Source organism: Sorex fumeus, unplaced genomic scaffold (genome assembly GCF_029834395.1).
Source record: "Sorex fumeus unplaced genomic scaffold, SorFum_2.1 ptg000015l, whole genome shotgun sequence".
NCBI lineage: Eukaryota > Metazoa > Chordata > Mammalia > Eulipotyphla > Soricidae > Sorex > Sorex fumeus.
This window is the reverse complement of record NW_026606072.1, coordinates 2,036,622-2,052,354: the sequence shown is the minus strand read 5'-3', so window position 1 is coordinate 2,052,354 and position 15,733 is coordinate 2,036,622. Positions and strand designations below refer to the sequence as shown.

At 42.3% G+C, this 15,733-nt stretch overlaps 1 protein-coding gene across 2 annotated transcripts in view; it reads left to right on the top strand.

Moving 5' to 3' along the window:
• Positions 1 to 5,142: 5,142 nt before the first annotated feature.
• Positions 5,143 to 15,733, top strand: part of SLC45A2 (solute carrier family 45 member 2) — a 28,707-nt gene continuing 18,116 nt past the window's right edge. For both annotated transcript variants that reach the window (XM_056112212.1, XM_056112211.1), the window contains exons 1-2: positions 5,143 to 5,530; positions 7,751 to 7,927. In XM_056112212.1, the coding sequence (XP_055968187.1) occupies positions 5,143 to 5,530; positions 7,751 to 7,927 (565 nt within the window). The remainder of the gene's footprint in view (positions 5,531 to 7,750; positions 7,928 to 15,733) is intronic.

The window sequence follows — 15,733 nt, the reverse complement described above, 5'->3', positions numbered from 1 at the left end:
TTTTAACAATTAAATCTGGAGGGATTTCTGCCAAGACCTGCTGGGTTCCGAGATTTGTTCCTGAGTCTCTGGGATCATGGCTGTTAAGCAGCTTGATCAGGAGCCAGAGAGGCTGTTTGTGGGCGGCGACTCAGGGTCTCGTTGAAATGGGGAGAGAAGGGTCAGCTCCATCCCCATCCCGTGAGGCCCCACGTGTCTCATCACTGCGGGCCCAAACCTGACTGTCCAGTGGTCTCTGGAGGATGGCGGCCACCAGACTGCCAGAGGGGAGCAGGTGGAGGGACAGTACCCTTTCTTCCCTGGGATGGCCTGGCGACAATAACCTATTGTATGGTCCAGATGCATTTCTGCCAAAAGCACTGGGTTTTGAGATTTGTTTCTGAGTCTCTGGGATCATGGCCGTTAAGCAGCTTGATCAGGAACCAGAGAGGTTGTTCATGGGCAGCGACTTGGGGTCTCGTTGGGACGGGGGGGAAAGGGCCGGCTTCACCCCATCCTGTGAGGCCCCATGTGACTCGTCACTGAGGGCCCAAGCCTGACTGTCCAGTGACCTCTGGAGGATGGCAGCCACTGGGCCGCTAGGGGAACAGGCCAAGGCACGAAACCTATTCCCACCTGGGGTGGTCCAGCACCAGTAACCTACTGCAGGGATCGGACACATTTCTGCCAAAAGCCACTGGGTTTCGAGATTTGTTTCTGAGTCTCTGGAATCATGGCCGTTAAGCAGCTTGATCAGGGGTCAGGCCATTCATGGGTGGCAACTCGGGTGGGGAGGAAAGGGCCGGCTCTACCCCCAGCCCATGAGGCCCCACATGTCTTGTCACTGCAGGCCCAAACCTGACTGTCCAGTGGCCTCTAGAGGATGGCGGCCACCAGGCCGCCAGGGGGAACAGGTCAAGCCACAAAACCTATTTCCACCTGGGGTGGCCCAGCACCGGTAACCTACTGCAGGGACCAGACGCAGTTCTGCCAAAAGCCGTTGGGTTTCGAGATTTGTTTCTGAGTCTCTGGGATCATGGCCATTAAGCAGTTCGATCAGGAACCAGAGAGGCCTTGCCTCCAATTATATAGCTGAACCAGAGGTAGTCTGTGGGTGTGTCTCCCACATACCTAACTTTTGACCGTTTACTTTCTTGGTAAAGTTTGCCCCAAGTTTTGGGGGTCTGGCCAAAGGCACAGTGGCAATTTTGAGGTATCTGGAAGTCTGAAGGCGCCACCAGGCTGCTGATGCACTCGCCTCACAAGTACAGATTGACCTGCTGGTGGCACCATACCCCCATCGATTTCTAATTTTTGACGGACTGCCCATATTGTTTTCCAAAAAGACTGAACCAGTCGGCATTCCCCCAACAATGAAAGAGAGTTTCTTTCTCCCCACATCTGCGTCAGCACTGGTTGTTTTTGTTCTTTTTGATGTGTGCCAGTCTCGTTGTTGTTACTGTTGTTGTTGTTGTTGTTTGCATCTCCCTGATGATTAGCAATGTAGAGAATTTTTTCATGTGCCTTTTGGCCATTTGTATTTATTTTTTGGAGAAGGCTTCTGTTCATTTCTTCTCCCTATTTTTTGATGGGGTTGGAAAATTTTTTCTTGTACAATTGTACTAGTGACTTGTATATCCACTGTTTTTTGAGAGAAAACACTTAAAGGGCACTTCCAATCATTCATGTAGAAATTTTATGATGCCATTGGTCTCGCTGTTCAGAGTGCTGAGAGCTGCTGCCACTCTGCCAGGTTTTGCATCTGCTGCCATGCCATCGCCATCTCTCTCTCTCTCTCTCTCTCTCTCTCTCTCTCTCTCTCTCTCATTTTAAGAGGCCCCAAGTTATAGTGCAGTGGTTAGGGCATTTTCCTCACACACAGCTAATGTGAGTTTGAGCCACAACACCCTATGGCTCTGAACCCTGCCAAGAGTAATCCCCGAGTGCAGAGCCAGGAGTGAGCCCTGGGCCACCAGCAGGTGTGGCCTCCCAAAAACAAAACAAAACCATATTAAGAACATCCTTTAAATTACATTTTCCTGCTTCCTTTCTCTATGTGTTAGCTCTCTCTCTCTCTCTCTCTCTCTCTCTCTCTCTCTCTCTCTCTCTCTCTCTGCTTTTTTGGTCACACCCAGCAATGCTCAGGAGTTACTACTGGCTCTGCACTCAGGAATTATTCCTTGTGGTGCTCGGGGGACCATATGGGATGCTGGGGATCGAACCCAGGTCAGCCATGTGCAAGGCAAACGCCCTACCCACTATACTATTGCTCCAGCCCCTCTATGTGTTCTCTTTATCCTTGGTATGGTAGTGAGTCCTGCATCTCATCTCCAGCAACATCTGAAAGTGAGACTCTCAGGAAGCCTTAGCAAACTCATGTCTCCTCAAATCAAGTCAAGTCTATTCAAGTCTAAGAATAAGGGAGGATTATTCTTAGATAAATTCAACCTGCTCTTCAACTACCGCACAGGGAGAAAGGTAGGGCAGAGTCCTCAATTTCACAGATGAGAACAGAGGTTCAGATGGCCCTAAATCTTATTAGTTCCCATTGCCTTTCCTCTTTGTAATTTCTTCATGGTGTCATTGCTGAAGGAATACTCAACCATTTCATTTATAAAAAATTAAGCCCTAACAACTTAAGTACTTATCATCATCATCATCATCATATCATTATTATTATTAACAGCGGTTTGATGATATAAGTACATCAAAGGAGAGAAAGCACTGTTAGTTTGGTTTGGTTCTTCTTCACTGTTACTAATGGGCCAAATGTGCCTGTCAGTCAGAACTTGTTCTACCTTGCCATCATATTGGACTCTATTACCCAAATGATTTTCATATGCCAACCCAGTCGACCTGGATTCTATTCTTCCGCCCGTCTTGGAGAGCCTGGCAAGCTACTGAGAGTATCTCACCCTCATGGCAAAGCCTGGCAAGTTCCCTGTGACGTATTCGATATGTCAAACACAGTAACAACAAGTCTCACAATGAAGAAGTTACTGGACCCGCTCAAGCAATTTGATGAACAATGGGAGGACAGTGACAGTGATTAATATTTTTACCATGACTGGAAGTCTCAGCATTACAAAAAGGTGAAATCTTTGAAAGTAGAATGATCCTGTGTTCAAAGAGTAAACTATCTCCGAGTAGTGCATGAAAGTCTGATGTGGACTATCATTCTATTTACTCTCTTCAATATTTTAAATATCCTCTTCAATGTTTAAAAAATTCAACCCCTTTGAGTTTACTGTTGTGTCCCGGGGAAACAATTGGCAAAATGATGCATAATTGTGGAAATACTGGTTTAAACAATTCATCCAGTCATCCAGGAAACACAGCTTAAAAGATGTAGAAGCAAAAAAAAAAAAAAAGATGTAGAAGCAGGGGTCAGACACGTAGTCCTGTGGATAGGTCACTTGCCTTGCACATGGCCAATTTGAGACTGATCCTCAGTATCCTGAGCACCACTAGGAATAATTCCTGAGTGCAGAGCCAGGAGTAACCCCTAGGCAGCACTAGATGTGCTTCCTCCTAACCCCCACCCCATACCACCACCACCAAAAAAAAAAAAAAAGACTGAACCAGAGTTGAAACAATAATCTGACTATAAGTCATGCTCTTAGGATTCTACCTCTAAGATCATATATTCCTTGCCACACAAACTTCATACGCGAACTCAGGATCCAGCAAGGAAAATATGAACTTCTCAAAGTGTTTAAAGCAGAGAAATTTAAAATAGAGAAATCTCCTGGCTATAAAAGAGCATAAAACCCAGTGAAATAGCAAGACACCCCAGATATTGTCAAAGGAAACCAGATCCACTCCTCTGTTTTAAGGGACCAGGGGAAATGTAGTGCGACCTGGACCAGGAGCTAAGGTTGCTGATAGAAGTTGGACCTACAGAAGTGATACATCTCTTAGTAAGGAAAGTGTTTCAGAGAGGAAAATACCTGGATTTCTTCCTTTCTCCTACCATCAGTCTTCCCGTCAATGTCTCTCATTGGACAATTTTACCCAGCCAGCCACTGGAAAGCAGAGGAATATGGGAAATGTAGTTTCCAGTGGTATCCTAGAAATTGGAAAGAGTACAATTGGAAGTGCAAACTGTATGTTCATTCTTTTTTTTTTTTCTTTATGGGTCACACCCGCGATGCACAGGGGTTACTCCTGTCTCATGCACTCAGAAATTATTTCTGGCGGTGCTCAGAGGACCATATGGGATGCTGAGAATCGAACCCAGGTAGGCCACGTGCTATGGCTCAAGCCCCCTGTGCGTTCATTCTTGATTCATTCAGTGATTCTTGGACACCCGCCAGGTGCCAGATATCATGTTAGGCGCTCTTAAAGGGATCAAACTAATGTAGGAGAAATGGCATAAAATGGAATTTTTTTTCTTTTTTGGGGTCACACCTGGCGATGCACAGGGATTACTCCTGGCTCTGCACTCAGAAATTACTCCTGGCGGTGCTCAGACGACTATATGGGGTGTTGGGAATCGAACCCGGCTCGGCTGTGTGCAAGGCAAATGCCCTACCCGCTGTACTATCACTCCAGCCCCCCAAAATGGAATTTTAATAAGAGTTAAGTGCAATCAAGGAGAATATTGCAGTACTTTACGATTGCTAATGATTTAGGGAGAAGTGTGCAACCCCCCCCCCCCACTGTTTTACGCCTACTTAAATGATTGACTTTAATTATTGATACTAGAGGAGCGTGTGTGAAGATAACTTGTGTTCAGAAAAGCACAGTATATTTATATCCCAAGTCATTATTTATAAAATGATACTGACTCATCTTTGAACTTCATAACTCAGAAAGGGCTGTTTCAAAGCTTCATTGCACGTGTGCTGTGTGTGTGAGAGAGAGAGACAGAGCCCGGGAGAAAGCGTGAAAGTGAAAAATAGCACAAAGCAAGGTTAGGAGACGTTTCTGAGGAGCCTGCAAGACCTCCGCAGCTAATTCCCGTCACGCGGCCGCGCCCCGCCCCCTCCCTCTCCACGAAACTTGTGATCTTAGAGGCATGAAAGAATTTGAGCCCCTCCTCCCACCGGCCCGCTCAGTGGGCTGCTGGGCCAGGCTCCATGCCTCATCGTGCGTGGAGCCCAGACCACAGGACCACGGCGGTGGAGGACTCGCGGGCAGGCTCCCTACCCGCAAGTGGCCATGGGCAGCGACAGCAGTGGGCAACCTGGCGTGCACACCTATCAATCCCTGGCCGAGGATGGTGCCTTGGGCTCCTTGGAGCCTCCCAAGAGGTCCACGGGCAGACTGGTCATGCACAGTCTGGCCATGTTTGGCCGGGAGTTTTGCTATGCGGTGGAGGCGGCCTACGTGACCCCAGTGCTGCTCAGCGTGGGCCTGCCCCGGGGCCTGTACAGCGTGGTGTGGCTCCTTAGCCCTGTCCTGGGATTCTTGCTGCAGCCCGTGGTGGGATCCGCCAGCGACCACTGCAGAGCCAAGTGGGGCCGGCGGAGACCCTACATCCTCACACTGGGCGTCCTGATGCTCTTGGGAATGGCTTTGTACCTCAACGGGGATGCGGTGGTATCAGGTCAGTGGACTGCACCCGTGGGCACCCAAGGGGACCACTTCTGCCACCCAGTAAGGAGAAGAGGGAGAATTCCCCTGGGGACCTCTTGCTCAGAATTGGTGAGCAACTCACCATCTCTTCTTGATTCCAGCGAATTTCCACATTTGAACGACCCCAGTTTTGTGGTTGGGAGTCTACTTTTTAGAAACATCAGAATGTGTTGTTTTGTCTGTTTTTGTGAGCATATACAAATAGGACTTAAGTTTTATCTTGTACCAACGACATTTTTACATATTTGTCAGTAATGGTAGGTCTTTTTAGAGCCCCTTATATCCTATTTAGTACTTTGTCTTATTAACAGACTGTTAAATGACTTCTTAGGTATTTTCAATAACTTTTCTTTGAGTCAAAACAAGAGTTAATTCTGCTCATCGCTTTACCTACAGTCTTTGAGTGGGGTGTGGGAATCAGCCTGTTAGCACAAGGGAAAGTTTTTAATGGTGCAAATTTGGGGCATAAATCTGTGCCGAGCACTTTTTCTGGCTCTTAATGAGTCATCAATGAATTGGTAATTAGTGGTAACAACCAAAAAACCTTTTTCTAGCCCTTACTGAGTCATCAATGAAATTGGTAATTAGTAACCAAAAAAAAAAGTTGCATTTGCAAAAGGATATTTTTAAAAATCCTTTTTAAAAAATCGCATTTAAAAACATTACATTCCAAGTGGGCAGAGTGGAAAATGAGTCCAGAGAGTTATCAGTTATTATTTATATATATTCAAAATAGCACATGCATAATATAAATGTAGGGCGCTTCTGGAAGTATTTACAAGAAACCTGTCAAAAATACTTGCCTTGAACTATTGTAGCGGAGATGTGCTATCGAATGGAATGGAGGCTGGATAGGGCTGTATGCCTATCTTTCACTTATTATTTTGGGGAGGGCTTTGGACAATGCTCTGCAGGCCTTACCCTGACTCTCCACTAAGGAATCACACCTGGCAGTCCTTGGGGGACCATATGTGATACCAGGGATCAAATTGGGTTTGACAGCATGTAAGTCAAGCACCTTAATCCTGTATTATCTCTCTGGCCACATCTTTCACTTTTTTTTATACTGTAAATTTTAAAACATGCACACATTACAGAAGATTTTTGTTTCCAAAAAAAGAAAGCAAGGAAAAATTATTGTGATTAATTGGGTAAATTGTGGCTTAGTCATAGACTGCTCCTTACTTTGCTGTTAAAACTGTGAAGTTGCTCTTCATTCATTGAACAGGGGGTAGCTGAGCACGCACAACATGCCCCCTCCCATAAATCAGTGCTGCTCAAAATCTGGGCATCGGACATGCAGCAATGAGAGAAAGAACTATGAGAGATGCCAATTCCCAAGCCTGTCTAGACCCACAGACCTGCAGATTCAGAATCACTCACTACACATTAGATTCCAACAATATTTTGACAAGTCTCCCAGAAGAGGCTTCAGCATCTGAAATTCATTTCAGCTGAAGATTGGGGGCATGTGTCAGGGCACAGGACCTTTCTCTGTCAAAGTGCCAAAAGGGTGAGTTCGGGGGACCCTCACAGGTCTCATCGTTGGTTTCCCAGCATTACTCTCTCTTTGGAATGGCTATAATGAGGATGCAGAATTTTTTTAAATGCTCGATTTAAAGAGCTATGATTCTCATGCCAGAAAAGTCATCACTTAAAAGTGTCCAACCTAATGCTTTTTAGTATATCTAAAAGGCTGTGCAACTAGCATCACTAATTTTACAAATTTTTATCTCCCCCCTCCCCCAGAGCAATCTGGTAACCATTAGCAATTACTTCCCCTTCCCTCCATCTAGTCAGTCCTACGCACTTGCTCAATCTACTTTCTGCCTTCATAGCTCTGCTTCTTCAGGACATTTACTTGCATAATTTTTAAAACCTGCAGAAACAATGATGTCATTTTTTAATTGAAAGAGCAACACCAAATGGATACAAAGGGAGAGAATTTGATGATAGGAAATTTTGTTGGAAACTGAAATGTGGATCATTTGAGTCCAAGCTTTAGGAGACTTTAGATGTTTATTTTTATTTGGGGAGCTTTGGGGCCATACCTGGCAGTGCTTGAGGGCTATGCCCTTGTGCTCAGGGTAGCGTGATGTGTTTCCTGGGATGGAAGCAGAATCATTGGCATGCAAGACCTTATGCCCTGAACCATCTCTCTACTAGAGACCGAGATTTCTTTCTCTTTTAGCTTTGATTGCTGACCCACAGAAGAAGCTGATTGGGGCCATAAGCATCACCATGATAGGCGTGGTTCTCTTTGATTTTGCTGCTGACTTCATTGACGGGCCAATCAAAGCCTACTTGTTTGATGTCTGCTCCCATCACGATAAGGAGAGAGGCCTCCACTACCATGCCCTCTTCACAGGTATGAATTATTCTGGAAGCCGCATTCTGCTCCTCAGACAAGGCGATGCTTCTGTTGAACATATGTGGTGTCTCTGCCTGTCGAGGATTTTGAATGAATGGGCCAGTTGATGGAATGCCCCCGTCACGCGGATGCTGTCTCCCAGTGTGTTTCTCTAAAGTTAGCTTGTGACTGGAGTGTGGCAAACTTGCAAAAGGAAGTTTATATAAGAACATTCAAAAGAATCATTTGGGAAGACATTTTCAGGGAAAAGAAAAGAGGCCTTGTGTGCTTTACTGTTTCTATTACTTTTTATTTTAAATTAGTAATAATGCATTTCTGAGAAGTTTGTTTAAAATGCAACTTCCTGGGACTCTTATCCAATTACTCTGATTCAATAAATTTGAGTTGGTCAAGACATTTGCATTTTTAATCAGCAGCCTAAATTAGCCTAATTTAAGACAGATATCTAATCACGGCGTTTTAAAATAATATTAAAATAAATCAAGAAAAGGAACACACACACACATACACACAGATTAGAGCTTTCTTAGTTATATAAAGAGTTGGCATTTCCTCAGCCTCATGCTTTGAAAAGACGCTGCCAGAAAGACAATGGGGGGTTCTCTTCATTTCTTGGGCTGTTGCCCTGTCTTTCATTTTGAGCAATGAGGCCAATGTTCAGCATGCATTTATAGAGAGTTAGAACTGTCCTAAGACTACAGCATGATTCTGGTCCTAAATCATTTCTCTTTATATATTTTTAATTACTATGGAGTGATAGCACGACAGGTAGGGCATTTGCCTTGCACGAGGCTGACCTGGTAAGCCCAGGTTTGATTCCTCTACCCCTCTCGGTGACGAACAATGGGAGGACAATGCTACAGTGCTATGATGAATTACAGAGGTACAAAATTATTCACTATTAATTTTTTTGTGTGTGTGGAAATCAAACTTTCAAGATAATAAAAATATAATCAAAACACCATTTTCATATATGTGTCTGCACTATTTACAAATGAGTCCAGTTAAACTAAATATTGAAAACAATGCTTAAATAAGAATGGTTGGTAATAGCTCAAGGTTTGAGATATCACCCTATTAGTACAGTATACATAAGAATTAGTAATTATTATCAGGGTTAAGAACATTATATCCACAAAAAAAAATATGTAGTGTCGCTTGTTCCACAACTATTAACCCTGAGGAGCAAAGTTAGGTAAACTGAATGAAAAATATCCTACACACAGATTGGCTTTTACTCTACAAGTGAAAGCAGTAGAAATGGAATTTTCTCTAACAAGAAAGGCAAAAGAAATAATTTTCTACCTTCCATTCTCACCAAGAGTTTTCTTGGTGAGAAAATTTTTTTAAAATTACTAACTTGCCTATCCTGAAATACAGCCTTTTACTCATTAGCCTATAAGAAAACAATGTATTGAATAGCAGTCATTAATCTCCATTAATCAATCATTAATCTGCAGACTTCATCCTAAAGGTAAGTGAAAAGTTAAACATTTTTAGGAGAAAGAAAATAGTCTCAATTTATATAGATTATATATTTCTATAAACATCAATATAACCAAGGGCAATTAATTTTTGCACATTATAAAAGCATGCAATTTTGTATTGTTTCATAATTAAAAATATTATAAATTTGATGGTGTTCTCATTAGCTTTTCCATTGAAATTTGATTATTTTTGACATATATAATTATATCTAAGGCATATCAATTGCAAATAAAGCATAATTTTGTAAAAAATATAAAATTTATAAAGATTTTAGAAGTCATTTTTATTTTGAACACTGACAAACGGCTTATTGTTTTATCACTAGTAGTTTATATGTAAACTAATAAATTAAACTTGGGCAAAATGAATTTGAATGATAGGTAATTTTGATTTAACTTACTTTTTATAGATTCATTAAGAAAACTTAATTATTTGGGACATATGCAATCACCCATTATACCATCAACAAAGTCAAGATAATTGACATAGCAAACACCTCTGAGAATGTCCTCTTGTTGCTGCATTTATTTATATTAAGAATATGGAGCACAACATATATTCTTTTAAGAGATTTTGAAGTCTGCATCATTCAGTATTCACTATTAATTTTCAGCCATACAATGTTTCAACACCAATCCCTTTGCCAGTGTCCACTTCCCTCCACCAATATCCCCAGTGTCCCTCCTGTTCCCCAGTCAGCCTCTAGAGAAGGCACTTTCTCCTCCCTGATTGTCCCAGTGTTCCCTTCCCTAATTATCCATCCGCCCCCACCTCCAATCCAAAGGCAAGCTTCCGATTGAAAAACAGTTTTGCTCTTTCTTTTATTTACCTCTAGGACTTTGTTATTCCCTTATGAAGTCTCTCTATATCGCACATATGAGAGAGATCATTCTGTGTCTATCCCTCTCCCTCTGGCTAAATTCACCCAGCATGATACTTTCCAGATTCATCCAATAGCAGCAAATTTCATGACTTATTACTCCATTGTGTATATGTATCATAATTGCTTTATCCAGTTGTTTGTTCTTGGGCACTTCAGTTGTTTCCAGATCTTGGCTATTGTGAATAGTGCTGCAATGAGCAGCTTGTGCTTTTGGAATCTGGGGGCTTATTCCAAGGAGTAGAGATTACTAGATCATATGGAAGATAAATTGCAGTCCTCAAAAATTTTCATCTCCGTTGGGAAGAATTCTGTGGAGTCTGTCTTCTGTGACTGTCTTCATGGCCCAATGTACTTATATTTTGACACTTTGTCTCATCCAGAGTCAAGTAGTTCTCATGAGAATAAAGATTTCTAGTTCTTTGTATCTTCAGAACCAACTGTATTTAGGAAAGCCATGTGCCAGTATTTGTCGTTTAAGCAAATATTTGAATGGTGAACGCTGGGGAAATGTGGATACCCTGATGAGAACATGGCTTCTTCTTTTAGGAACCCCGGTGTCTGACCTCTGATCACTCTTTCATTCTTTCTTTCTTTTAAAAAACTTTTTTTTTTTTTTTTGCTTTTTGGATTACACCCAGCGATGCACAGGGTTTATTCCTGGCTCTGCACTGTGGAATTATTCTTGGCGGTGCTTGGGGGACCATCAGGGATTCTGGGAATTGAACCCAGGTCAGCCACATGCAAGGCAAACGCCCTACCCGCTGTGCTATTGCTCCAGCCATGATCACTCTTTCTCTAGCTAAAGGTCCCAGAACAGAGATTCAAACTGCCTTCTCATAACTTGCATTTCATAAAGCCTTCTGCTTTATCATAATAATTTATGAAATTTATTATAAAAAAGTGAGGGGAGACTTTTGACTTTGGAACTCAATACACCAAAAACACTTATTGTTCTAATGTACTTTGGGCAATAAGACCATCCATTTTCAGGTTATGATGGTATTAGTCTTGGGCAAACAATTTCTGTTTTACTTGCCTTGATTATGAGAAGCTTGAACTATACATTTTAGAAACTTTTCTAAGGTCAACACATGATAGTATTTTTATAAACTTCCAAAGCCCAACTGTTATTAATAATTTAGTGGTGATTGTATTTATAGAGTCATACTCCCATACACAATTTTACCTGTTCTGAAAATAGCACCATTCACACTCTTCCTCTGCATTAAATTCACTGTATTATAATCTATTTCACAAGATTTGTAACCCACCTGCTTTGAAAATTGACCTGAAAATTCTCAATGCTTTCTAACTCACTGCTTTGCTGATAACAAAATATTAGCTGTGTAAATAGATGTTTGATTTCATAACCCTGCTAGTGTGTCACGCAATTTTACTGAATAAACCATGGGAAATTGCATCACTCAGATAAATATGTTGACAGATTTACCTTACTTTGTCTCATGACCAGCGTTTAATACTGAACCTCAACTGTCTGTGGCCCTCACTGAGGGCCAACTGGGGACATGCAGATGACCCCATTAGTTCTTTCCCTGATCAGAAAAAAAGTATTGTAAAGTGTCTTTCTTTTAAGAAAAAGTACAGTGAAATCTCACTTTATTTAAGTCTTCAATTAAAGTCCCTGCCTAGTGGCAGATGGGCTACATTATTTGTAAACATTTTTCAGAGCATATGTAAAGTACAGTCTATATTGCTTTGCAGATGTTAGCAGACCTGCATAGAGATAAATGCATGTGCCTTTCATGTATACACATGGACATGGATTTAACATGTCAAATAACTGTGAGGATCACCAGTGCTATTCTAAAAGTTATTCTTATCTTTCTTATACTCTCTCCCTTCCTCCTCTCAAGGTTGTGACTAGTTGAATTCTGCTGAGAAAAAAGTGACTACTTGACCCCGCCATAGCATTCTCCCCTGTGCATTGAAGAGCATATTGAAGGACAGAATGAAAAATACCAAGTGGTGCACTATCACTCTGCTCTTGGTATTCTTGTTCACTTTCACAGCCACACCTATCAGTGCTCAGGGCTTCCTCCTAGTTCTGCATTCAGGGATCACTTCTGATGGGCTCGGGGGACCATAGAGAACCTGAGTTGACTGAGTTTAAGGCAACCATCCTACCGACTGTGCTATCTTCTCTGGTTCAACTCTGCCTGTTTTTGTACCCAGATGGGGTCTCCCAAATTCACACAGTCTTGACAAAGAGATGATGGCAGCATTCTGCCCAAAGCAAGCATTTTTATGATAAAGACAGGTTGAGTGCCAGGGCCCCTTTTTATTTTCACCAATGACAAGATAACATTCAACTAAGGAATTCAATCATCTGAGTAAATTGAAATCCTTTTTATTTATTTAGAGCCGTAGGTCAGCGCTACACAATCTCAAATGCTTTGCCAATAAATGCCAAGCTGTTTATTGCCCAAATATTTTCCAGTTATATTTTTAACATTTTTTTTCTAGAGGAAAGATTTTGCCAGATTCAGAGGAACATTACAGCCCTCCAGCTTCTGCCTCTTATAGTGATTTATTTTAGTTTGGAGACTAAGCCCAGAGATACTCAGATGCTCCTCCTGACTTATTGCTGGGAGTTGCTACCAGTGATGCCAGGGATCAGTCCTGGGCTTCCCACATGCCAGGGATGTGCTCTAATGCTTCGGTATATCTCCCCAGCCCCGTCTCATTTTTAAAGGGAACCTTCTGTGGTCCATCATCGATGTATGTGTGACCAGGATAGCTTCGCTGGCCCCATACCTGTCCTCTCGTCTTGTGCATATGGAGGTACATAGAGAGTTTCTCCTATCTGTCAAAATGCTTCTAGTTGAGTATGTTTTTGTTTCAGTGAATCGGGTCCTGTTCTCCTTAGTTATAGGCTCTGACCTGCTCTAGAAGACCTGAGAGAGACATGAAAAGGACCCCAGTTCCAATCTTTCTTCCTCTTAACTGCTGAGGCCCTTCTCTAGGACTGGACTTTTGTTTTCTCACAGGATTTTGAATTTTTATTCCATGGCTACTTGCTAGTGTCTTGTCAAATGGTCACAGGCCCAGGGCAAAAAGCCATTTCAAAGAACGAAACAACAAACCTTCACATTTATGTGACTTCCTCTCCCCTCACCAAGCTTGCAAAAGTTTCATTTGTGGTGAGTCCGGCAGGAATTTGACCCTTGTGCTTCTTGGAAACAATGGGTATCTTGTTAAACTCATCTTCTTTTAACCTTTCTTCTAATTATTTTCTTAATACTTCAAAGTATGCATAAAAATAAAAACATAGCCAAACTCTGATTTGAAATAATTAAGAACAAGAACAGAGTCTTTTTTTATTTTTATTTTTTTGGGTCACCCCCGGCGATGCTCAGAGGTTACTCCTGGCTTTGCACTCAGGAATCACTCCCGGCGGTGCTCTGGGGACCATATGGGATTCTGGGAATCGAACCCGGGTTGGCCACATGCAAGACAAACACCCTACCCGCTGTCCTATTGCTCCAGCCCCAAGAACAGAGTCTTAAACTGAAGTTTAGACATGGGTTCTTTGACCAAACCTTTAAAAAAAACAAAAACTGAAAGTAGCCACATTTCTTGTTTGAGTCTGCTTAATCCTTTATTTTTAAATTTTTTTAATTAAATAAATTTTTTTTTTTGGTTTTTGGGCCACACCCTGTAATGCTCAGGGTTGATTGCTGACTCTACACTCAGAATCACTACTCTTGGTGCTTGGGGGACCATATGGGATGTGGGGAAACCCAAGTAGGCCACGAGCAAGGTAGTACTATACTACTATCTCTCTGGCCCTAACTGGTTAACCTTTTAAAGTAGAGTTAAAATCTTCTTCCTGCATGTGGTTATATGAGTGGTTTTCTCTCCTCTGGTTGGTCCCATTAAATTTTATTCTTGGGGTGACCTTTCACATCCCTTCATCCAGGCAGCTTGGAAAGGATGTGGCCAGAGCAGAAACTGAGGAGACAGGGTTTCATTTTCGAGAGTGCCCTGAATGACTTAGAGCAAATTAGAGAATGCCTTTAAAATGCCATGTTTTCCATTCAAGTGTGATTCATATACCTCACAGAGGATCTCAGAGACACGTTTGAGAAAGAGGCAGTGGAAGAGATTTTTCTTGGCTCCGTCCTCTCCCTTCATACCCATCAGCTTGGTTTTCTTCCTTGCTTTGTTATAATCTCTACTCACCTGGTCCCGCCTCAGTGACGTTATTTTCATTACCTGGCTATGTCTTATTTATTCACTTGTTTATTATTTATTATTTTCCTTTGTAATAAGCATATGAAATATTTGAAGGTGGGAACATTATATTTGCTGTTCATTGTTCTTTCATATCATGAACAATTTCTGGAGTTGTTCAAGAAATACTGGTGGGACAAATGTTGTATTCAAAGACTCTCATTTTACTATTGAGGAAGCTGAGTTGCTGATGGTCATGTGACTGACCCAAAGTCACACTGCTGAGCTGTGGTAGACTAGAGACAAAACCCAAGCAATCTCTCAGCCAACAGACCAATCAGTTAACCAGATAACTGAAGACATAGTTTGTGTTTTTGTCTGGTTCTTCTTAGAACTATTTCTCAGGGACTGAAGTGACAGTACAGTGGGTAAGATGTTTGCCTTGCACACAGCGAATCTGGATTTGATTTCCCAGCTTCCTATATGATCTCCCAAGCACTACCTAAAGTAACTTCTGACTGCAGATCCAGGAGTAACTTCTGAGTATCACTGGGTGGACCTCCCAAAAGAAACAGAAGGAGCTATTTCCCAGAGCAGAGTGTATCTGTAGACAGTTTATTGAAACTTCCAGAGGGTGAGAGTGAGGAAATGGGGGAATAGAATGGAGCAAGACCAGCAGCATCACAGAAAGGGAGTCTCTATTCTAGGAACATCTTGGTGCCTTACAGAGCCTAACAAAGCACCTCTCAAAACTGTTCATCTGGGATGTAGAGGAGGTGCATTGGGCCAGACTGGCTCTTTTTTCTTTGACCAAGGGTGGTCCCATGGGTGGTCCATCTGAGGGTGAGTTCCTTCAGGCAAGATGCCATCCATGGCTCCTGAGCAGAAATGACCGAGTCTGGCTCAGTACTGGTCCTGTAGCATCTCTGGGAGTCTTAGTTGCCCCACATGGTTCAAGACTTCTAACCCCAGATTTCTTCCATCTTCTTTTGGTGCTCCATGCTTCTGGAGCACTCTTAGGAAGAGTTAGGGCATTTTGCTAAATTCTCACAAGTTTACCTGTCCCAATTTGGTGCAAAAATATTGTTGACTCCAACAACTGCAGAAAGTCAAATATGGCCCCCAAATCAGACCAAATAATAAATGATGTGACTTTCATATAATTTCAAATCTATAAGCAAGAACAGAAACAAGAGTCAGATAATTGTCAGATCAGAAAATATGATGCTTCCAGAGTC